This window comes from Artemia sp. Qi Xiang Cuo, chromosome 10 (assembly GCF_049724085.1).
Source record: "Artemia sp. Qi Xiang Cuo chromosome 10, ASM4972408v1, whole genome shotgun sequence".
NCBI lineage: Eukaryota > Metazoa > Arthropoda > Branchiopoda > Anostraca > Artemiidae > Artemia > Artemia sp. Qi Xiang Cuo.
The window spans coordinates 10,923,065-10,949,042 of NC_142803.1; the positions used below are offsets into that span (position 1 = coordinate 10,923,065).

The following is a 25,978-nucleotide window of genomic DNA, read 5'->3' on the forward strand; positions in this document are numbered from 1 at the left end:
AAGCCATATATTAAAACTCGACACCGACAACAGTTTTTCTTCTGCCGTGTAGTAAACCACTGGAATAGTCTCTCAAATACAACAGTCTCAGCACCCAATTATAGAGTTTTCAAGAAGCTATTGGATGTCGAATGGAATGGGATTCCCTGGAAGAACCAGTGGGATGCGTTTGATGTTTAATCATTCACATCATCAAGTATGGAGAAATTACCAGATCGAGATGGATCTTAATTTACTCCAAAGTGCAAATTAAGGACATTAGGATCAAACCACATTTTATATTGTATATTCTCTTGCTTAAAAGTGTGATTGTCAAGATTCGACTAAAACTTTAATAGTAAAAGAGGGAAATAATACTTGCATCACAACATAGCCCATTAAAATTGTAGATTCGGGGCTTTTATCTCTCTTGGAAAATAGCTGAGGAGGGTGATTGAAATTCTCAGGAATGAATCCAAAGCGTCAAAGATCCACTGGGAAGGTATTTTGAAGTAGTCAACCTATCTCCAGTCCTCCTCCTTACAAGGGAATTGGTCTTAGATGATCTTTTACAGTCTTTGTGTTATAAAATGAAACTTTGAGTTGTTGAAAGGTCATTTTGGTCATTAGAAACAAATTTGGATTTTTTTGGATTTTTTGAATTTGGATTTTTTTTGAAAGGTCATTTTGGTCATTAAAAAAAATTTAGATTTTTTTTTATTTATGGTCATCATCAAAAATCTTTAACCAGGCTGTTAATGATGACCAAAAAAAGGAGGGGGCCTAGGATAGTACTTTGGGGCAAAATGCATCAAATGGAACACAATTGACCTTTGCTCTCTTAAGCCCTCACTAATCCACATGGAATTTAGAGTAGAGTAGAATATTTTTATTTATAACACATACATAAATAAATGTCACAAAACAGCGCACATGCCTGAAATTGAGAATTAGTTGGAAAAATGCCGGAGAAATTTACAGGTAAATTACTACATTGATAATCGTGACAAATACTAGAGATAGAAATTAAATGAAGTTGGTCCAAAGGGAAAATTCCTGAAGTCCCATATAGGTGTCTAACTGAAGATCTGCAATCAACATTAAAAAGAATCCTCATTGCTTTATTCTGAAGTATTTGGAGAGATTTGAAAACAGACGAAAAGGTAGATGCCCAAACCGAAATGCAATAGAGAAAATATGGGTGGACGAAAGAATAATAAATAGATTTTAGAATAGCTTTAGGAAAGAAATGACGAAGACGAGTTAGTAAGCCAATATTTCGGGAAGTCTTTAACGACAGTGTTTTTACATATTTTTGAAACGACAAATTTTCATCTGAAATAATCCCAAGATATTTGAACTGATCTACCCGTTTTAATGCAAGACCATTCAAGAAAAGAGAGAAGCTTTCTGACACTACAGATCCAGTTCGCGAAAATAACATATATTGGATTTTTTTTTTCATTTAGAGCTAGTAAATTCCGTGAATACCAATCAGATACAGTTAGTAACGTACTTTCGAGGTTCTGGAAAAGAACTGATAGGTCCCAGTGAGGAGCAAAAATTACTACATCATCAGCAAACATTATAATTTTACAAAGAGGCAAAACTTCTGGCAAATCATTTATAAAAGGAAGGAATAGAATAGGCCCAAGGACAGAGCCCTGAGGCACTCCGTAATTAATCGGAAAAGTTTCGGAATGGAGATCTCGAGATTTATCAACACAATCTAGTTGTCTCCTAGAAAGGTAAAATGCAAAAAATTTAACAGCTTGTGTTGAAAACCCATAAGACTTGAGTTTAAAAAGAAGCAACGAATGATTTACGGTGTCAAGCGCCTTGGCGACATCAAGAAAAATCGCCAGCGCGTGTTGACCATCATCTAGTGAATCATTAATATTTAGTAAAAGCTCATGAATTGCCAGTTCAGTTGACTTTCCTTTTATAAAACCATATTGAGACGTGTGTAAAATCTTACTATCAAATAAATATTTTTGTAATTGACTATTTGCAAAGTTTTTCCAAAATTTTGCTGAAAACCGAAAGTAGAGAAAGCTAAATTAATTTAGCTTAGCTGTTTAAATTCTGAGAGCTAACAAAAATAGGCTGTTTGTTTTGGTACAGTGTCAAGGGGTGTATTATGCATGCAGTGTAATTAGTTATCCCATTTTAAACAGGTCCTTTACTGTGTAATGTATTGCTCAACTGATTCGTCAGGATAGTGTTTTGAGCCTCATGTCTTTGCTTTATACTGATTTATAATGTTTTAAACATTTGAAAGTCTACTTCTTCAATTAAGAAAAAAAGTCTTGAAATGGTTTAAAATCTCTCTGAAGTAACAGGAATTGCATTTTCAAAAACAGGTATAGACCTGTCATCTATACAATCTTCTAAGCTCTAAAAGAAGGAAAAGGTAGAGACAGGTAGGGATAAATAAGAAAAGTAAGAGAAACACTTTCGTGGCCATATTTTAGGCCCTTCAAATTAATTGTTCTTAGAAAACCTGAAAATTGGAAAGAAAAAACTCACGTTACAGGGCATCAGCCCTGTAACGTGTTTCTACATCAAAATTTGAACTCTGGGTCCCATATTACCAAACTGAGATCAAACTGACTGCCCCACCGCAGAATAATTTTCCTTGTGTTTTAATCTCAAGCATTTGTATTTTAATAGTTTACGATGAGACATTATCTATATTTCTGTGTCATGCGCTGCAACACTGCAATCTTCCTTGAGTGTATTGTAGCCTATTGTATTGTATGGGATTAATGAGGCTTTTTGACTACTAAGGTCTTTTTGTTGGACTTGTAATGTATTGCTACAGTCGGATTCGATTCTGGGTCCTGTATTACCAAGCTCAGGTCAAACCAACTGCGCCGCCACAGGAAAACCTTTTCTGTGTGTTTTATCTCAAGCATATATATTTCAAATATTGGTGATCAAGTGCCATCTATATTTTCATGCCATTAAAAGGGTAATTTAAGAATTTTTAGGATTTTATTTGACAGCTATAGATGAAAGATCTGTCGAATGTTAGAGAAATAAAAGCATAAAAAATAGTGTATTTATCGATAATTTTTTAAATATACTTGCATGCTATAAAAGAAACAAAAATCATGTCCTGTATTTATAGTTTTATTAATTATATATTTATAAGAAAAAGTGGAGAAAATATGAATGAAACTGGAAGCAACACAGAAAATCTATTGACTACAGTTTGTGTGTTTATTATGAAGTGAGAATGAAGCATCTCTGATAAGTGAAGTGAATTAAGGTCGTCTTTATTTAGGTTGAGTTCTGCTAAGGTTGACCCCAGAAGAGTTGAGTACTGGTTGTTTGCATCTAGAATTTTGTGGTTGAAATATGATATTTTGGATCGATTTTTTGGGTTGAATTTTGTTTTACATCGCGCTGAATATCTGTGGCTCGAACTGTCAGGCCCAGCGCCCACGGTGCAACTGTTTTGAGGCTAGAATTGCTAACCGATTGCGCACACAACTGTTTTGTGACCATGGCCTTGAAGTAGAGTGGTGGCCCACTCACGAGGCAATCCAGATGAGACTGGTTTCCAATCAGTCTAAAACCGATTCCGTATGAGCCTCCAGCCGTGGTCACAGTTGCGTTGCAGAGTGTTGTCCCACACACTTTCGGGAGCTATCGCGTTGATATTTTCGAATTATCTTGGCTCTCAACATGTCAGACCGGGAATTAAACGTGAAATTCGTGGGAGAAGTGGAGTAGCACGAAGAGCTGTACAACTACAAACTTCCAGCGTACTCAAGGAAAGACGTGACAGAGAAAAACAGTTCAATTGCTGCTAAGGACAAACGAGACTACATTGTTTTCCAACTAGGGATGGACCCAATACTCCCTCTGAACCCTACGAAACCTGCAGCACTCATAATCAATTAAGTCTTCCTCGTCGGAACTCAACATAGTTAACCACACTGCACTGTTCAATTAGATAAACGCAACTGATCCACAACCACTTGCGTCCGTTGGCGGACACACGTTTCACTTTGGTTGTAAACGGGTCATAACCCAGTTGCAGATGAGACTAGTTTCCAACCGTTGTCTTTAAACAGTTGCCCCGGGGGTGCTGGGCCTTATGGGTTGAGCTTCGTTTTTGGCGAGGTCTTCTAGGGTTAGATGCGTAGAGTTTGGATAAGTTGATTATTCAAATTGAAATTTTGAAATTTTACTTGAAATTTTGAAATTTCATGTAAAAACAAGCTGTCTTGTCAACAATCTAGAATTAGAAATGATTTTCATGCTTCAGAAAATCATTTCACCTGATGCAAAATCAACTGTTGAACACTAAAAGAAGGTACAAGACCAGCTCTGGTCGTTGACCACAACTTTGATGAGCTTAGAAAGGAAGTCTATGTTGAAAGCGTAGACTAAACTATGCCAATTTTTTCTTCAGAGAGGGAGTCCTATTCAATAGCTTTTTGCTCAGTATTTTCCTGCCCACAAACTTAACCCCAAATAAAATACTTTGCTTGATTAATCATAGCATAATCATAGGTTTGCACAGACGAAAAGGGGATAATTTTTGGATCCTTCTCTATTAAGATTTTAATGTCAGCCCTCCTAACCAAAGGAAGATATATAATATTACAAATAACGATGAAGAAAATTTTGTTGTAAAACTATTTGGTAACAAATGTTTAAAATAAGTAATGAGAATTGAATTTTAGAAAATTTAAATGCACAGTTTGAGCAAAACTGGACTTAAAAAAATGTAATACGCTCCATGGAAACTCTGAAAATGGGGGCCTTAAAAGTTTTTTTTTTCGTTTGTTGACTCCTCTCTTGTGTAACGAAAATTCCGCTCTTGATTTTTATTACAGTTGACAATAGTCTTTTATAGATGCTAACTGGTCCAAGTCAGGTGGGGAGGGGGAGGCAAAAAGAAAAAAAAAGTTTATTTTCTACCACTTTTTTGGAGGGGGGGATCTCCTTTGGACCAATGTCAGGGGAGGGTGAAACCCTGCTTCTTTGACTCAGTAATTTCCCTGTAAAATGTTCTATTTCTTTTGTAGGTACCTGGAGATGATTTGGTTCAACAGAGGATGCGAAGCATCAAGTCGTCCACGTCGCCCCTTTTACCTGAAGTGGATGTCTATTTTCACCTTCTTCTTCTGCTTAGGCTTTTGGACACTGGGAAGCATAAGGAGGCGGCAGATTTATCTGGTAGGCTTTTTGTTTGTCTTTTCAAATATTGCAAGACTGAATAGTTATTTAAAGGAATATTTTAAACATTATAATGAAAATTTGTTGAATAATTACTTGAAATAGTTTGGATGCTTGTTTTTTTTTATCATGCTTTTTATATTCTTCTTCTTTTTCTATTGGATACTTTCTATTCTTTTTTATTGACTGCGTCTTTCTCTTGGCCCTAAGACAATACTAAAGTGTTCAAAAAATTGACAAGAAGGGTAGCTCAAGTTGCGCAACTGCGACAAGATGGGTACCACCTAGCACTACCCAACAAATTTCTAAGGCTAGTTTTCCACCCCTAAATAAAAATACTGTTTTTATTAAGTTAATTGGTCGATTTTAGAATTTTACTTAATATTGGGCCTTAAACAAATTACTAAAATCGATTTCTTCATATCTCATTTTTGTTGTCCTTGATAATTGAAATATAGATGGTGCTATTTTTTTTTTACTTTACTCTCTTGTCGCTTTCAACACTCTTTGGCTCATCCTTCTTTGAAGCCCATGTTTAAATTTTTAGATAAATTTTTTTCCCTTTTATTTTTTAGATGCCTTAATGCAAAAGGTCATTTCTCAAAACAGAAGAAGCTTAGACACATTGGCTGCTAGATGTTATTTCTATTATCAAAGAAGCTTTGAGTTGATTGGTCGAATGGATAAAGTTAGAAGGTGGTTGTTTCATTTTTTATCCTAGTAACTTCATTTCTTATAGTGTGAAATTCTGTCAAAATCCGAAACATTATGTACGTTCTCGTATATTTTTTTAGCTGGATTTAGCATATATTGCTACTGATCCTGATGTATCGATTGGCTAAGTTTGATGAACTTATACAAGTCTTGTTTTATTTTTTTCTGATTCCAGAATTGGCATTTACATAAAAAAGAACATATAAAAAACTTAGAAATGGGACTTTATGGTCAGATTTCCAGAAGGTTTCTTTGTCTTATTAAATCTAAGTTATATTTTAGTCCGGATCTAGATTAACACATGAGTAAATCAATTATATGTTCAATCTTTTGCCTTCTTTCTACTTTTAATTTGAACTTTTTATAAGCTCTTTTTTCTAATATGTCGTTGTCCTTTGTAGTTTGATATTATGCTTATAATATTAATCAATATAATAATATTAATTAATACTAACAATAATAATCATCAGACTTAAATGATCATCAGCCATTTTGATTGTGATTGCATTCGTTTTATCCTGTATAAGTCTTAATAATTACCTACTTGAATGCTGTTCTTTATTTTGCAAAACGTAATTGAAATTTATTTATTTCGTGAATGTAATTGTTTGATTCCGACATTGAATGAGCCAAAGTACAAATTACTTCCGTTTCGCATTTAAAATTAAAATCACTTCATGTGTAATTTGAAATAAAAAAAAATAGATGAAATCGTAATTCGTGTTATATGGGATAAGTTTCTACAAGAGAATTTAATAAAACCCCTTTGAAAATTGTTCAAGGTGTTGTCAATTCTTGTAATTCGTAATTTAGCTGATTCACTTGCACAGAAAGTACCGAACTTGACTGCAGGGTTCTAAGAAACTGCCGATTTCACAACCCTGCTTGTCCTATTTAGGATTCTGTGATTTTGTGTTTATAAACAATTATCCATACATCCCTTTAATGTATGGTTAGTTTTTGTAATTCAGATATAATAAGCTGCTCTACTTTCACTGTTTTTCAATTCAACTGCCAGCCCTGCATTTTTTTTTTTTTTTTTTTTTTTTTTCTAGTTCAAGGGAATAACGCTTTATTTTTGCTGTGCTTGTATAAAGAGCCAAAGATTTGGTTATCAATTTCCTATGTTTCCAAATTCCCAATTTTCTCTATTAAAATAATTAAAATTCAGTTAAAGCAGTAGTATTATAATTCAATTAGTACCTTGGTAGTATTATTAGTAAAGATGGTGGGAGCAGTGAAGATGTTAAAAATAGAATAGCCAATGCTCAGGGTGTTTTTTCACAGTTAAAAAAAAGTTTGGAAGAATAGGAAAATAAGTCTGCAAACCAGAATTAGAATATTAGAAGCTACAGTGATGACAGTGGTCGAATATGGCTCTGAAGCATGGGCACTCCGAAAAGCAGATGAAAATTTGCTAGATGTTTACCAGAGAAATTTCTTACGGATTGTTCTGGGTACCCGGTTGACTGACCGTATATCAAACAATAGGATATACGAAAAATGTGGTTCAATACCGCTCTCTAGGGCTATTATGAAAGTAAGCTTGAGGTGGCTAGGGCACGTTGTGCGGATGAAGGATGACAGTTTGCCGAAGATTGTCCTTTTCGGCAAATCGTCTAGGGCTGAACGGAAAACAGGTCGTCCTCGTCTGGGGTGGGAGGACGTCATAAAGAAAGATTTAAAGGAAATGGGAACTTCGTGGGAGGGTGTAAAAAGGGAGGCTTTGAATAGATTGGAATGGAGGAGGAGCGTGCGTAGCTGTGTTGGCCTCAGGCGGCTTGGTGCTGCGGTGAGTTGTTAGTAGTAGTAAAGCAGTAGCTGTCACCATTGAAGCTTTTTTTCTGGGTAAGTGAGACTACTGACTTTAGACAGATGATATCGTATGTCTTACACTTTTTTGGAGGTTTCATGTTCAAACTCTGCACTTGACCTGCCTGAACTTTCAAATATTCTGTGCTTGAACTCTGGACTTTGCCTGCTCGAATTCTGAGCTCTGTCTGCTTGAAGTCTGAACTTCGGTTGCTCGAACTCTTGAGTGTTGCCTGCTCGAACTCTGGAATTTGCCTGTTTTAACTTTTAGCTTTGCCAAATTGAACTCGGGAACTTTGTCAGCTCGAACTCTGAACTTTGCCTGCTCGAATTCTAAACTTGGCCTGCCTAAACTCTAGATAAAGAGAATTAGAAACTGTTTGGAGAAGATACCCAAGTTCTTCTTTGGAAAAACCACCAACGCCGTCTAGTTTTGTTCATTAAAGTCGTATTTAAGTATATAAACCTATTTGAAAATATTACTTGTATTATTATCTCCTTTTTACTCTTGAATGACACTGGGAGGAAGATAAAAGCAAAAAAACTTCCCCCTACATAACAGGCATGTATCTACATTTTTTAGGTAGCCGGGGTTCTACATTGAAACTAGTTCGAACCTATTTAATAAATACGAAAAAATAGTAACATTTTAAAAACATCTGAATATGCTTTTCTTCAAAAAACATAATCTGGAATCCAATAAGAAACTTGGACTTTGTTTCTCAATCAAAACCAATGGAGCCAATTCAAGAAAATGTAAAGGGGGGGGCAATTTTTTCTCTTTTGATTTAAAAAAATATGATTATACATATTTTTTGGTTCAAATTTTGGGGGAGGGGGGACTTCTATTTATTTCATGAAGCTACGAATTTTTTTTTTTCAAATCTAAGGGAAAATTGCTTCTTCCCTCCAATTGGCTATCCACAGCAAGTATGTGATCCTGTTGACCAAGTGCCCAGTAAGTTTTGAGCTAATCACCTGCCCAAGGTCAAACAAGCCCACTTTTTTCTATTTTAAAACCTATGCGTAAACAGTAAGCAATTTATACTATTTATGATCCTTGCCCCAGGGTTTTAGACGGCAATGCCCTCCTTGAAAGTATATTTGTTGGACATTTTAACTATTCTGAACATGAGGAATTGTCAAAGTTTTGGTCCAATATCATGGAGTTAAGGGGGCTGGGTAGCAAAAATGGCCCGGGCGGGGGGGGGTGAGTTGCCCTTCGATCACTTTTGATCCTTTAAAAGAGCACTAAAATTTCCAATCTCCAAATGAATGAGTCACTTTCGAAGGTTCTATAACCTCGCTTCTATATCTCGTTCGCTATAAGTAGTAGCTGGGGGGGGGGGAATAGGAAGGAAGAAAGAGATAAATAATACACTGAAGACTCTTTATTCATATACTACTACAGTGCTGCCCTTAATAGGTATCAAAAGGCAATATTTTCTTCACTAGTGAAATATTTATTCATCTCCTGATTTGCTTATGTATATTTGTATATATATTTTTTTTTTAATTTTAGCTTCTTACTGACGAGGCTTCGTACTTCTACCCTTCGAAATGATTTCGATGGCCAGGCTACTTTGACCAATTGCCTTCTCAGGAACTACTTGCATTACAATCTGTATGATCAGGTATTGTAGTAATATCCTTTTAATCCTATATTAGAAATTCTAAAAATTTGTTTATATTTTTCCAGTTTGATATAAGCCTAAAATATATAAAAAAAAACTGCATCTGAGATTCGTACAGTATACATATAGGAAGCTATAATTGAGATATAATAGGAAATCAAGAGGGAAAATGAAATGAAATTAATGACTAACCAGCATAATATGAAAATTGTAATAGAAAACTTTTTTGTATAATTTATTTTTTACGAAGGCTGTTAAAATACATGAAAGTTGAGAAAAAAATGCCTTATCAACCATCGCCATTTTCAACATAATGGGTAAAGTGCAATACAATCTATTTATTTTTTTAGTCAATGTGGGTATTTTAATAAAATAACACAAGGGGGAAAACTTTGATTGGATTCATAGTTAATTTATTTTTTCTTATCGTCTCCTTTCAGATCGGTATGTTTAGTCCAAAAGTGTCCCGGCTCTGGATACTTTCTAAGAACCCATGTCCTCCAGTCCTTCAATATTGGTGTTTATTATATTAATGACCCAAGAGTATTGTTTTTGACACTCCGTGCCTCTTGGGCCATTGGAGCTGAATCCATTCTCTTACCTTCTTGTTGACCAATGTCACTAGCTAAGTTAAAGACTATGGGAAATTGATTTGAGGAGACATGAGTTTGTCTCCAAGAAACAAAATATTAATGCCATCTTGCATTGCTGAGCAAAACATACGGATAATAATAAAAAAAACAAAAATCATTTGATGTAGTTTTAATCGATAGAAGATTGAAAAGAAACAAAAATTAATGTATTATTATTAATACTCCTTTGGAGGAGGGTCTAGGGAGCAAGGGCTGCCCGAAGGTCCCTTCCCTTCTGTATATGAAGCACTTTAGGGATGTCGTTTTCTTTCGGTTGGTTTTTTTTTTATAATTACTTAGAGTGCTGGAAAGTGTTGAGGAAGGAAACAAAGATTTATCTAAAAAAAAAATAAAAACACCACCTTATGTTACCCTTCGAAAACACATAAAGTTCTTAAACTTCACTTTTTAACCGATGGAAAATTTAAGAGAAATAAAATTGGCCGGAAAATATCCGAACTAGAAGGATTGTAAACTTCTAATTTTACTTCTAACTAAAAGTGTTTCTATTGAATGTCAGTGATGCTTTGACTAGAGGCATGGAATACCACTTTCCCTTTTATACGTTAGTTTAAAAGGCATCTGATTAGTTGAAAGTGGTGTCATTTGATCACTTTCATCCAGTCAAAGACTAGTCACTATCCTCTGGTTTGAATTTGGCACTTCTTGAACAGTTTATAATACCAACCAAACTTGTACACGCGCATTGACAGCTCGCAATATCACATATCCAAAATACAGGTAGTTCTGTGTTCCATTTTTAAAATAACCGTAACTCTTGTGGACCGTGTTTGCCACCCTGTGTTAGCCAAAAAAAATAATGAAGTCAATTATATAAATTAGACAAAAATATTATTTTGTTTGTTTGTTTAAATTGGTGGCAAAATTAATAAAGGAACATAGATGGTGTTGAAAAACTGAAATTTCTTTGGGGGGGGGGGGGGTAAGATTGTCCAAATCCTCCCCCCCCCCCCCTGCTTATTTACCTGCATCATATGGCTGTCATTTTTCCTAATTCTTTTTGGGTGGCTCTTAGTGATGAAATATGAGGAATCTAATGCAGAAAACTCAAGTTCATTTCGGAGGAAATATTTATACCAGTGGTCTCCACTGTTATTCAGAAAACACTGGGGGTTAAAATACTGAGATTTCTGTGAAGTGAGGGTAAGGGCCTCCCAAAGGCCCCTCTCTCTTTATTTATCTCCAATTTATTTGGCTAATCATTAATCTTTTTTCTTTTTCATTTTTAAAAACCAAAATCGGAAAAAGATAGTCCAAAATAAGTGGTTACTGCAAGCTAGTATACACGCTATTTGATTGAGCTATATAAGTCGTTTACGAGTCAGCTTCACTCTTTTAATTGGCATACATGGCTCATATTTTTTCTTCTAGAAATAACTCCTAGATAATAATAGTTATTTTAAGTTGTTTTTTCAGGCCTCGGAATTACTCAACAAAAGTCCCTAAAGTCCTTTTCTTGGGCTGAAGTCCTTTCAAAATCCCTATTTATGCAGAAATTTTCTTAACTTTTCTAAAATTCCCATTTGGGAGCATGGTAGGCTACATTTGAAAACTGAAGCGTGATATATTTGAAAGACCATCTTTAGACAATGCAATATTATGAGAATCTAAGTGATATCATAGAAATCAGCATGCTTCGCAATGGCATTGCTAACATTAGGCACCATCTAAAAATACATTCCTCAAAGTTGTATTCACCTAACTCAGCCTTTTTCTCAGGTAGCAAATTGATCTCATAATTTTGATCTCAGGTAGCAAATGGCATCGAGTGGTGTATTCACTTAATTCGTAAGTCAATAATAAGATTTGGTAAAAATTTATCCAAAATAGGCCTATATGGTAGGTGGTATTGATGGGTCACATTGTAGTACTGTTCAAGAATAGAGAGGAACATTGACCTATAGGGTGGGTGGCATGGATTTGACCAATATCAGTGTGAATTCGTTTGAATTAACTTGTATTTCAATGGTTCAAGTTATTTATTATTTCCCTGAGGCTAGTTAAAAAGCTAATAGCAGGTTGAGTGAGAAGAGCATCATGAGTGGAATATTCAAATGGAAAAATGTTGTTGTTTTTCCTGCTGTGTTTGCACCTACTTGTCTTCCAGGTCTAGTGTATTTAGGAGAGACAATGGGCAACTGCAAATTTTGTTGCTTCTGGTTGACTGAAGAAGACAGGAGTGGCAGAGAGATAAGCAATTGGTGTGGGATCGGTGATGATGAGTTTTTTTTTCTGCAAAATATGCTGGAATAATCTTAGCTGTCGCAAAGGCTTTTACACCTTGAATCAGGATGCTTCGTTGGACGAGCACAAGAAACAGGTTGTGGTCCATCTAAATCCGTTACAGTTACGATTTTGTGGATATGTTAAGCAACAGTCCTAATGAGAAGAGCCATCACCAGGTAATGGAAGTAAAACTCTTGAGATGTTTTGCGACAAAGATGCTGCATACAAAACAGAAATCCTCTGGGTACTCAAGTCCATTCAAACTTCTATATTTGGAGCTTCATATGACAGAATCATTGATGTCTTTGAAGCCATGCTCCCTGGTAAGCTACCATCTGGAGTGTTGATGAGTACAAAGAAAGCTATGTACATGATAACTGATGCACTTTGCCCACACTGTAAACAGAATCTTATGAAGGACATAGGTGAAACTTATTTTGTTCTTGAATACGACAAAACTAAACAGTGAAGGGAAAAAGAGCTACAGATTAGAGTGTTCTATTGGTCTTCTTTAAGAGATCAAGTTGTAAGCCGCCATCTTGTAACGTAATTCATGGGACATACAACTGATGAGCTGATGAGAAAATTGTAAAAAAGCTGATGTCATGTATTTGGAGCGAGAACTTACCTCTTGAAAGATTAGTAAAGACAGGTAACCATTGGCCGAATATGAATAAAAAGGTATGGTCACAAATGAATGCATTGAAGATGAAACAGTCTTCAAAAGAGCTTGTGAACATTGGAACGTGTAACATCCATGTTGCGCAACAACGCATTCATGAAAGGGCCACGGGAATTTGGCGAATAGTTATCCGACTTTGTTGTCATCTTGAGGCATTTGTTTTCCTTAGCTGGCTTGTAGGATATGAGGAATTTTTAGGATGCTAGAAAAAGAAAAGCGTCCCATACAATAGTTTCATTCAGCGCGTCCCAACAAGCTGGCTGACGTTGGGTCCTGCTGTTCGCCGAAAGACTGATCAGTGGCCGGCACTCTTGGAGTATTTTTTAAATTATGTGCCATCGAAAAGCATTTGAAGAATGTCACGTCATCATCGAAGTACCTCAAAATTGTAAGCTACCTTAAAAGGAAGGACATACTTGCAAAACTTGAATTTGTGTCTTCATCGTCTGAGCTTTTTATCGAAATTCACAGCAACGCTTCAGAAGAACGGACCCCGTGTGCATGTCTTCATGCAAGCTGAAAACTTTGTCACTGTTTTTGCAAGGCTTCTGAAACCCACATTCTCATGTCTGCTGATGAAATTTCTACCAGTTTGCTCGAGAACTTGACCACCTATTTGCAGGACACAATTGTAGGTGATCAGGTTAATCGTGCGCTAAATACTTAGAAACTCACTTTGGCAGAAAAACTAGGATTCCATCGAAGGGCGCGAAAGCATTTCAAAGCAGCTGCCAAACACTTGATCAAGAAGTGCCCCATCTCTTCTAATAGCCTTCTCGAAGTGCTTAGGTGCCTGGATACAATGGAAAGAAATAGAGCTAGAAGTCTATCATATATGGCCGTGCTTGCTCGAGAAATACCAGCAAGAGTAAGTTTTCACGATGTTAGAAGTGAGTGGGTATTGCTGGGAGCCTAGTACTTAGTAGAATCAACACCATCACACGTCGAACATTACTGGCATCAAATCTTCTCTATGATGGATGCTTTTAGTGGGCAAAATTGTATGCTTTTGTCAAATCTCCTAAAAGGTGCGTTGACATTATTGCACGGCAGTGCTGACGTAGAGAGGTGTTTTTTGCTCTCGGTAAGACTTCTTCCATCGGACAGAGCCCCCATGTCAGAAAGAGTCCTGAATGCGAAGCTGTGTGTGATTGACGAATTAAAAACATGTTGACTCAAACCCGAAAGGTTTCCTATTCCCAAAGAATTTTTGGCTTTGGCTAGGTCGTCCTGGTCAAAATACCAAGACAACATGGAAAGCAAGGCAAAATAACAAGCTGCTGAGCGAAGAATCCAAGACCAAGCGAAAGAAAGGGAGGTGAACTTAGTTGACATCTCTAGCAAAAAAGAGATAGATAGACTTAAGGAATCATTGCAAGAAAAGCAGGCCTCTGAAACGAAACGAGCAATTGCTGATGCCCTCTTGAAAGAGGCCACCGATCGCTTACAGAGAGTGATGGCTTCAAATAGCTCAGTGGACATCGCCTTGTTCAATTCCCTACTAGAGAATGCCATGAAAATGCGAGAAGATGAAAAAAACGAAACAGATGAAAAAGAGCGGCCTGAAAAGGACGCACAAAAGAGGAAGTTGGACCTGATAAGCAACATCATCAATCTCTCAAAGAAGTCAAAGAAGTGAATGTGTTAGCTTGCAAGCTCAAGTCTTATGGATTGTTTTACTTGTTACTAGTCCTGAAGTTGCTATTCTTTTTTTTTAAAATTAATTTAACTGAAAGTTTGAACAAAAAGAAAGTGGAAAAACAAAGACAACTGCCCATCTCCAAAGATAATGAGTTCCTTCTGAGGCTCATGAATATGATAATTCTTAGGGTGACTCGTGATTCATGAGGAAAGGAATGTTATAACCTTGAATGACAATCAAAATCACTTCCCACTTTGGTCCCTTTTTTCGCCCCTAAATGTCCCTTGACAGGTCCTCAAGTCCTTTTTCTAATGAGCAGGAATCATTCCGAGCCCTGTTTATTAGGTATGTTATTTATTCTTTTTTTCTGCAACCTCTACTCTAATTTCAGTGTTCGTTTTTAGTCTTAATCTTCTTACATTGATTGGAGGTTAATGATTCGTTCTTAGCAAAATAAATTAATATGCTCATTTGTGTTTATTTTTTAATCCAGCCTAACTAGCTCTTAAATCCTGTCCCTAACTGTTTTGTAATCCAGAAAAAAAGTTTAATAGCTCGAAATGATAATTAAACACAGGATGGATTGTGTACTGTTATACGGTAGGATAAAGCTAGCGGAACATCGTTAGATGTCCCCGTTGGTGGCCTTGACTATTCATAAAGGAATCCTGGGCTCAACTCCCGCGCTTGCAACGATTTTTCCAGATATTACCTTTACTTACTAGAAGGAAAATTTAAGAACAAAAGGATCCGCCTACCTTCTATGGATTGATTTTTGGGTAAAATTATAGCTCCTTCTGAACCCCAATTGATTGTAGAGCTTAATTGATAAAAATAAACAACGAAGAAACACAAAAAAGAAGAGAAGATCGCTATTTCTAGTTGATTCCGATTCAATTCCGAATTCTACCCCGCTGTCTTGATTCTAACATAAGTCCGACTTGTCATTTGTGTCTTCTTATTTTAGAATAAGCGTTAAATACGGTTTTCCATCGTTACGCCCCTTTAAAAATCGCTTGAGCGAAATCCCGAGTTATCGCTTGAATCGCGAAATCGCTTGAGTTATATACGTAAAGAACATTCGACGCATTTGCAAGCTGAATTGTTTTGATGCCAAATTGATAAGATAGACAACGGAGTAATATCAAAATGAAGATACGCATCTTCTTCTTCTTCAAGGAAAAGCAGCACCTCGGATCTCTTCAAAAGTTTTCTTTCGGCTTGATATATTTCATTTTTTTTTCTATTTGACTTGGTGTTAGAAATAATATTAAATCATTCTGAAACCAGGTTGTTTGTGAATGCAAAAATCGAATCCAGGTTGGATACATGGAAATAATTCCTAAAGCAATTATGTAATAGACAAGATACTACACTGGTTGCATCGATGAAAGGTAGGGTGTTTACCTAAAACAGACCCAGAATCTTTATAAGTTTTTTACCTTTTTTTACGTTAGTGAAAATCTCAGTGTTTGAGCCTGAAACGTGTTTAATCATCAATCATCAATTGGTTATTGCGACCAGGAGCCTGGTGAGTGTAGGATTTTCATTTTTTTCTTCTTTTCTTTCTTTTTCTTTCTTTCTTCTTTTTCCCTTTTTTTTCTCTCTAGTATGTTATTATAGTGTTAATTTTAAGAGGGTAAATACTTCCGAACAAGCGTTAGCTTATGTAAGGTCATTTGTTTTTTTTTGTGTTGTGTTGTTTTTGGAATAAACCTATATCTAAACAAAAAAAAAAAAAAAATTTCAGGGTGAGATGATTTACTTTTCTGCCCTGAAAAAGTTTCTGAATACTCAAAAGAGTAAAAAAAACTTGAAACACTTCTTCTTTAAAATCGCTTTCATCTCCGAATGCAAAAAAAAGTAACAAAAAAAACTTCCTGCTTCCCAGAAAAATTGAAATGCTTTAAGACCAAACATGGTAGCGTAAAAATGACAAGAAGAAAATTGCCCTTGAATACCTACAAATATATGTCATGGCGGCCCCATACTTTTATTTTTGGCTATAAAAAGTTTTAGTTCCTTTAATGTAACAGAATTTTTTTTGTTAATATTTAATCAAGACCAAATTAAAAACTGTGTTATTCTTTACGGAAGAAACAACACGCTCAGATCTGGTAACCCCCTCGGCTTGATGTCATCATGTCCTGAATGTAGAGATTCTTTTCCTTTTTCTCAGCCCCGAAGTTTTGGTTGAGGTTATTTTGTCTATCAGATGTCCTGATAACATAAATTTAGCGCCCACTCTCCCGACTGATGACGGATTAAGCTCGGGTACCTAAAAGGCCCAAATAGGAAACTTATTCCTATTTCACGCAAAGTTTGATTGAGATTGGATTACCCCTTTAATATCTGATGTAAATAATTTATCTTTACTTGTGTCTGACCAACGTTCACGGTCTGTTCTTAGTGTTAAAAAAGAAAATAATCATATATATATAAATATATATATATATATATATATATATATATATATATATATATATATATATATATATATATATATATATATATATATATATATATATATATATATATATATATATATATATATATATATATATATATATATATATATATATATATATATATATATATATATATATATATGTATTATTGCTATATATATTTCTTTGGCAGAGAAAATCTTAGGGATGGAGGGCAATGTTTTTTATTTCAAAATAGTAGATCGGTTTTGGAATGTTTTTTATTTACCCATTTATCATATGTTTATCTATATTGTATTTACATTTATCATCTAATATATTCTTATACATATATTCGTTATATTTATCCTATGATAGCATGCGTTAATAGGCAGTCAGCGTTGCTTGAATATGTGATTTATCAAGTTTACATTACAGGCAGACAAGCTTGCATCCAAAGCGACCTTCCCTGAATCAGCCAACAACAATGAATGGTCTCGCTACTTATACTATATAGGCCGAGTTAAAGCCATTCAGCTACAATACTCTCAGGCTTACAAGAACCTTCAGCAGGCTATTCAAAAGGCACCACAAAGCACGGCACTGGGTTTTAAGCAAATTGTTCAGAAGATGATTGTTGTTGTAGAACTGTTAATGGGGAAGATACCGGAAAGGAGTGTATTTAGGCAAAAGAATATGAGAAGATCGCTGGCACCGTATTTTCAACTGACTCAAGGTATCACTAAGTTTGTATCTTTTAAGGTTGCTTAAGGTATATTATTACTTGTTGTATGTTTTTGCTATGATTGTTTACTTAATTTCTGTTCGTTTTGGGTTTCATTTATTCTTTAATAGTAATTTCTGGTCATTTTGAGTTTGAATTTTAAAAGGTATTTGTATCTGCTGAGCTTAAGTTTAAAATGGCCTTTACTTTTCTTTGAAAAACTTATTTTTCGGGAAGCTTTTTTTAATTAATAAAAAGTAACACACAAAAACTGTATTAAGGACTGTAAAACTTCCAAATAAAAAAAAATCTATAGAAAGTAATAAACTTAAAAGTGAAAAAAGGACTGCAGGACAGTAATAAACTTGTAAAATAAAAAGTAATTAATAAAAAGTAACAAGCACTAAAATTTTATTGAGCATTATAGAAAAGTAGTAAACTTTCAAAATAAAAAAGCAAATTATAAAAAGTAATAAACATTAAAATTGTAGAAGGACAGTAGGACAGTAGTAAACTTTTAAAATAAAAAGTAGTTAATTAAGTACATACAAAATGCATGAATGGAGCAAAAGAGAAATAATAGAAAAAAGAAAAAAAAAGACACTAATGCAACAAACTCACACAACACATGGAAACAATCAATTAACAACAAAAAGCTATTAAAATAAAGAGTAACTCAAGGGCTAATTGCCAAATTTAGGCTATTAGATGGATCTAAGGACCTCAGAAACTTGGCTCGGTGTTTCAAAATGGTCGCAACTGGCTCCGCCACCATACTTATTAGTTAAAAATGAATTTTTGGCCCATAGAGGAACATTCCATAGAAACTTTAAGCATTTGTAGAATGTAGACCGAAGTTTTCTCTTATCCGTTAAAGGAAAAATATTCCAAAACGGAGCCAGTGCTAAAACATGGGGCATTACTAGGGGCAGTCATATAATTCGCTTTCCTGGCTTTTTCTGAAAAATTACAAAGTAGGCCAGCGCGAGTAGACATCATATCTTAGCTTATTGGCAGTCCTAAATACATGATGGAACTAGATCCCATAAATTGCCTATTTCCAAATTTACAAACAGCACCAGAGCAATCACCATTAAAAACAATAAACTCGCTTTGACTAGAATTAAATGACAGGCCAATCCGTCCATATATTTCATTAAGAATATCAAAATTCTCTTCAACAGGAGTTAAAGATCTACTTATATTAAGAATATCGTCTGCATAATTTAATAACGTAATATCTACACCACGAAATATAAAACTTGGTTTAACATACTTTTGCGCTTCTATAATGCTGTTATTATAAAGTAGAGGCGATGATATTGTACCCTGCCTTAATACCCTTCTTTACTTGGACTATTTGGGAAGATAAAACTGGGCTCTCATTTGACGGTATATTAATCTGTACTTAAAGATTTTTATGCATATTTCTAAATGCTAATATCACAGACTGGTTAACCCCGCGCTTAAGATCCGGCAAGAGTAGCTGGGAGTGAATCCCCGAATCAAAAGCCCGGCGCACCTCGTGACTTGCGAGTATAAACCTTTCATTTAAATCATGTACTTCTGCCATTACATTAGCAAGAATATAATGCTCATGCTCGCGGCTAGCCCCTTTTTTAAAACCAAACTGGGAGTCGGGAGTAGAACACTTATCTATGAGCATATCCACTATAAGTAGTTTCATTAATTTGCATAAAACTGGTGACACGGTTATAGGACGGTACGATAAATATTCAGATGGTTTTTCCACTTTTTTAGTATCGATGTAATTATCCCCCTATAAAATAAATGTGGAACAAGACCGGAGTTAAAGACCATCTGTAACAGTAGCTGCAGATGACAAAGTAGTTTATCACTGACATGAACTAAATCTAAACCACATAGCTTATCAAAACCTCTATATTTCTTCTTTTTCAGCTTTAAAATAGAACAAACAAGATTAGAAATACCTACAACAAAACTGTACCTAGACCTACACATCATAAAACTCTTGTCAAGATCCCCTTTAAACTTATCCTCGAGCACAGGATCAGGGGGTGAGAATTCAGCCGTAAAGTGAGATAACCAATCATGTTCATTTGGAGGAGTAGTTTCAGACTTTATAATACTACTTTTTCGTTTAAGTGGTTTCCATACCATATTTGGCTCCTGACTAATCTTCTCACTATGCTTATGAATAACGTCACATTGATGCTTAGATAAAAGCTTTCCAAATTCACGTTTACTGTAAAGACGAATCTGGTTAACAACATCATATCTAGGCCGATTATATCCATTCCATATCCCAAGCCAAAATTTTACTCAACAACAAGCTTTACTCAAAACTGGGTTCTGCTTAGACTACTTAAGAATTTCAGTACCAACTTTGACCTTGCGTGTTGGGACAGCAGCCGTTTCAGCACATAATAAAACATGAGTTATTTCACTGCAGTAAATATTAAGTAGCATTTGTCTATCCTTATCACTCTGTTGAAGCAACTGAAAAGGCACTTTGATCTTATCTAGAATATTATCTAACATAGCTTGATAGAGGATAGGATCAATCTTATTCCAATCTTCTCTAGTAATCCACTTTTTGGCGTAACCAGCATTAGCTGCTTTAATTATTTTAAAACTGTTTATAATTGGAAAATCATCTGATGCGCAAACACTCAGATCTACATGGGAGTTGCCATGCGTCTCAATCATCGATGAACTTAACATAGAATCAAGAGAAGAGGTAGAGCTAGAATTATGTATATAAGTAAAGTCAGAATCATTGATGGTCAGTCACAGATCATCACAGGAGGTTAACAATAATTGGGTTCTTGCACTATTATTATTTGTTAAATCACAATTCATATCTCCGGCTAGAATACATTTGAAACCTTGACTAAGACAGCTAATAGAATTAGGAAGCTTACTGCATGCTCCACTAAATTTCACTTCAGATTTACTGTTTCTATAGTCAGTAGGCATATACACAGAGAAGACGATTGTCTTATGGATCTTAACAGCAATGAAAAAGTCAGATGTCTTATATAACACAGGGTTTAATGCGCCACTAACTAAGATGGCCATCCCACCAGATGGTCTACCGTTTACAGATGACTTTGCAGGAACCGCAAAAGCTTTCACTCCTTTGTTTAACTTAAGGATACTGGTGGCTTCTATTGAAAGGAAATGTTCCTGTAAATAGACTATATCATTAAAACACAACAATCTCTCCAGTAATGGTAGTTTTTTCATCACACCACCATTTAAGTTCCATGAGGCTACGCGTAATGTATCGAAATTCATTGCTTAGATAGGACTTTCTGGGCTTCTGGCATTACTGTAGCATGGATGCCTATCAGATCCACACAAAGCACATTTTTGAGCATTTTGGCAAGGATTAGCCCGAGAATTTGAATGACTTCCACCGCACCTGGAGCAGATTGGAGGACTGGTACACGATTTAGCTGGACGACCGAATGATTGACAATTATAGCATTGCATAGGCTTAAATTTGAATTCCTTTACTGACAACCTTTCGTAACCCAAAATTGGCGGAGAATCCATTAAAGAACTTAACTGAAGCTTGTTATCGAACTGTATCTTAAAGGATCGAGTATTGCCCATCTTTATTGCCTTAACACAATTTGGCATTATTGCACAAACATCTTCAGCTGAAATTCCATTTGGAACATGACGAATAATTCCAAACAACGAAGGGCTTTTTACTTTTGCATTTACTGTTGTATCTTTTACACTCACTGTTTCAGCGAGTGATTCCGCTGCACTTTTGTTGTTAAAAAAAAGTTTCCATTTAGTTTTTCTTGCTTTTAATTCGACAATATTTGAACTATTATCTCCACATATACTGTCTAAATATGCTTTTCGCGCTTTAGGGTTTAGTAGATCTTTGGGGGGATTCTTTAAGACTACAGCATATGACGATTTCGCTGCAGTAAAATGAGACTCAGCAACACACACAGGAGGAACAGGAACATGAGAAGAGGGAATAGACTCAACAAAGTTGTTAAACTTGACGCACAATTCGTTTACTTTTCTGGTAAGAGTAGCCGTGATCTCGCCTGTGATTATTGGAACTTCGTCGGGCTCGAAAATTACTAAACGTGGCAAACAAGTCTTTTTATCTTCACACGCATGAAATACTTTTATTATATCCAAAACGTTGTCTATAATTTTTGTTCGCACAGTAAGACGAGTAGAAGTTCCTGCCAGAGGCCACAACAATATTTTGGCATTAACAATCGAATCCTCTGAAAAAAATTCCACTGCTTTTTGGGCTATATCGTCAGAGCGATTCCCGGCTTTAGTTGCCCGACAAATGTAATTTAGAATAGGATTCCATATAAGATTGTCGTCACTCATTATTGTAATAGCAGAAACACAGTTCTCAATACATATACCACAGTCCTATATAAGCTTTTGTTTTCAATCTTATACCTTAAACGTAATAATTTTTCCAGTAAACAATCGGGGATTTTAGAGTGATTCAATTAGAGAAGTTCAAAAACAAGCTTAGGTCATGAGTCAATACTAAAAAAAACTGGTTCAGCAGGTAGATCTAATTATCCAAATAATCCAACGACTTGTTATCACCTCGAATGTACAAATGATACTAATAAGATTATTATTATTATTAATAAAAAGTAACAAACACTAAAACTGTATTAAGGACTGTAGAAAAGTAGTAAACTTTCAAAATAAAAAAAAATCTATAAAAGGTAATAAACATAAAAAGTGTAGAAAGGACTGTGCGGCAGTAACAAACATTTCAAGTAAAAAATAATTAATACTAAGTAAAAAACGCTAAAAGTGTGTTAAGGACAGTTGAAAAGTAATAAACTTCCAAATTAAAAAAAAATCCATAAAATTTATAAACATTGAAAGTGTAGAAAGAACTGTAGGACAGTTATAAACTTTCAAAAAAATTAATAATAATTATTAAAAGTAATTAGGTTTAAAAGTGTAGTAATTACTAGAGGAAACATCAACTTTTTAAAATACAGAACAGTAAAAAAAAAGTAATAAGTAATAAAAAGCAGTAAACACTTAAAGTGTAGTAAGGACTAGAAATGTAATATACCATAAGCTTTCACAGTGAACTTAAGCCTTATCTCGCAGACTATCACTAATGATGAATCAGAGAAGCAGCTGCGTAACTTCCAGTTTTCATAAATTTTCTTTTAAATGAGCAAATAGCTCTGTGATGTTCATGTACCTCGCTAGTGACGAAGAAAAAAATAGAAAAGAGATGGCACATTAGTGCAGCACATGTAAAAAAAAAATGATTTTCATTGTTGTTTAATGGGAAGAACAGTAAGTTTTCTGTATAGGGTATTCGACATGGCAATTCCAATGGTTTACTTTTTGTTTTGAATATTCTTCTGCTCATTTCCTTTCAATGTCCCCCCTCTCTTGTCTTTCCTGGATATCATGTCAATTTATATCTTAAAGCAGCTTAGTTGTTTTTCTGCTCCGACAAGTTTTTTTTTTCCTACCTACATTCTGGATTATCAGCTTTCTCGACTATCTTTCTAGGTGGCCATTCTGAGACTTGTTTCTTCGCCCTAGCTACATTTCTTCGCGACATATTCTTTAGCTTAACAATTGAAACAATTTGTCAACAGGCCTGGATTATGCACATCCGTAAGCCCCTATTTTTGAGGAAAAGGGGGAGTAAGTATTTATAAAAATTCTAAAAACGGAGAAAACACTTGGGCTGCGTGTAGACTTGATAAAAAAGTGAAAACATTTGCATTGCTTGGGGGGATAATAAAAAATAACGAATAAAAAGCAATGAACACTAAAAGTATAGTAAGGACTGCAGAAGTGTAATACACCATAAGCTTCAACGGTTAAGCCTTAACTCGCAGATACCCAAGAATAACGGAAACAGAGAAGCTTTAGCAGCTGCGCAACTTCCAGTTGTCATAAAAAAGATCCTATTATTGACTGACCTTTTCTGCATGTCTCTCAAATCGACTCCTTTATATAAGAATCTAAAGTTTTAAACTAGTAATGTATTACATACTAAGGAACCGTTTCAAATAATTTATAGAAGTTTCACTCCTTAAGGAGCAAAACGGAGCAAGACTGATTTCTAAGAGGACCCAAATTTGGTTTTCCCAGCTAGATTTTACATCTCCCAATGGGAAATAGATTTTAGTATGAGCTCGGTTCGCTTTTGCTTTACATCGGAGTTGAAAAAGAAATTCATTTCTCCATCTGGTTAAATGTTTAAAATAAAAGCAAACATGTTTTTAATAAATACCAAAAAATAACGACAATTTTTTATGTACTGGAAAAATGACCGTAGCTCTTCTTTACCTCTGTAAGTCGTTGAATCACTTGAATGCAGCTATCAGGAATCTGCAACTTAAGTTAATTCTTCAATCCAAAACAGCAGATAATAAGAGACTGGTCAATTTCTAGACTGATTAGGGGCAAGATGACTTACCTTTTGCTTACCAGTTAATATCTTTCGCTTATTAAACAGCAGGATTGCGGAAAAATAATATAGCAAAACCATGCACAGGGAATATAGATTTTAGGGAGTTGAAGCGGTAATGAGCTCTGAGAGGAACCGAATTTTGCTTCGGTCCCCGAATGTTAAAGGGTCTTATTGGATTCGATTTTGTTTTGGATCAGAGCTGAAAAAATTAGTTTCTCCAATGGGCAAAATTATGTTTAAAATGAATCAAAACATCCTGTTTTTGTTCTGGTAAAACTGTCTATTTGTTCTCCTGTTTAGGTCTAAAAGAGTCAACTTTAGAGAATCTTGCTTACAATCAGCGTAGAGAGAATGTTGATTTCAGTTCGCTCAGTGACGTCGCCTATGTGTTCTAGCTTGATGAGCTTGATCATATTTTATTAGAACTTTTGATTATTAAGAGTTCAGAACTTAAGCTTTTCAGTAACTCTGAAAGTTTTTGAATTCTTAAATGAATCTGTAACCTCGATAATTCTTCATTATTATTTTTGTTCCAAAAAACCAGATAACAACCTTTTTTAACCACCACCGTCCCCAACCCTCCCGCCTTCATCTCATATACATCCACCAATCAAGAATCGTCTGCTTTCTTATAGGCTTAAAATATGTGCAGACATGCTGGCAATCTACTAAAAAAGGACCAATAGTGGTTAAGAAAAAGTAATTTCTTTTCTATCTGATATCCCCCACTCCCGAAGATTTGAACAATATGCACAGAGCCTTCGGATAAAAAAATATGTGGTATATCTGTACTTAGACAATTTCATAAGCCTAGTATTGTTTTTATAAAAGGAGGGTTAAGTATTTTTAAGCTCTTGTATTTTATGGGGGGGGGTGGATCTGTTAATTCTGCCCTCTTGATGTGGTCGTCTGATTAACCGTTTGAAGTGATCGACTGCCATTTTTCTTCTTTTTTTCTGTTTAAACACATAAAAACGACATGATTTTCTTTTCAGCTGTTCGATTTGGAGATGTACAGAAATTTGAAGAAGTAGTCACCTTATTTGCTGAGAAGTTCCGAGCTGATCATACATATACTTTAATTCTTCGCTTACGTCACAATGTAATCAAAACTGCAATTCGTTATATTAGTCTGGCCTACATCAAAATATCGTTGAAAGATATCGCTCAGAAGCTTATGCTGGATAGTATTGAAGATGCAGAGTTTGTTGTGGCCAAGGTAAGCTCTTTGATTTATTATTTGAATAAGTACTAGAGAATATAAGCAAAAGTGTTGGGGTAAGCAAGCCCCGATCATTTAACAAGAATAGTGGCAATCAATCAAAATTGTGGTAAGCAGGCCCCGATCATTTAACAAGAATAGTGGCAATCAATCAAAATTGTGGTAAGCAAGCCCCGATCATTTAACAAGAATAGTGGCAATCAATCAAAATTGGGGTAAGGATGCCCCGATCATTTAACAAGAATAGTCGCAATCAATCAAAATTGTGGTAAGGAGGCCCCGATCATTTAACAAGAATAGTCGCAATCAATCAAAATTGTGGTAAGCAGGCCCCGATCATTTAAAAAAATTAAACACTGTGTTTGCCCGATTTTCAGATACTGGCAAACACCTGAATCGATACTTAATGAAATCGTGTAATATAGACAAAAATATTGAAATGTGAGCAGATAAACACACAATAGCATTGGAATCCGTGAGAAGGTAATTAGACCTGTTTGATCTAAAAAGAATGGTGGAAATGATGCGCAGACCTAAGCAATGTGTTTACCTGTTCTCAGCTGCTGGCAGATACCCTGAAAGGAACCCTGAAAGAACTTTGGTGGTGGCATGAAAGAAAAAGT

The 25,978-nt window shown here is 35.2% G+C and overlaps 1 protein-coding gene across 1 annotated transcript in view; it reads left to right on the forward strand.

Moving 5' to 3' along the window:
* Nucleotides 1-25,978, forward strand: part of LOC148947459 (26S proteasome non-ATPase regulatory subunit 3-like) — a 50,333-nt gene that overhangs the window by 16,285 nt on the left and 8,070 nt on the right. Inside the window, exons 3-7 of the mRNA XM_089095271.1 lie at nucleotides 5,025-5,175; nucleotides 5,751-5,871; nucleotides 9,224-9,335; nucleotides 17,403-17,700; nucleotides 25,129-25,352. Of these exons, the coding sequence (XP_088951397.1) occupies nucleotides 5,025-5,175; nucleotides 5,751-5,871; nucleotides 9,224-9,335; nucleotides 17,403-17,700; nucleotides 25,129-25,352 (906 nt within the window). The remainder of the gene's footprint in view (nucleotides 1-5,024; nucleotides 5,176-5,750; nucleotides 5,872-9,223; nucleotides 9,336-17,402; nucleotides 17,701-25,128; nucleotides 25,353-25,978) is intronic.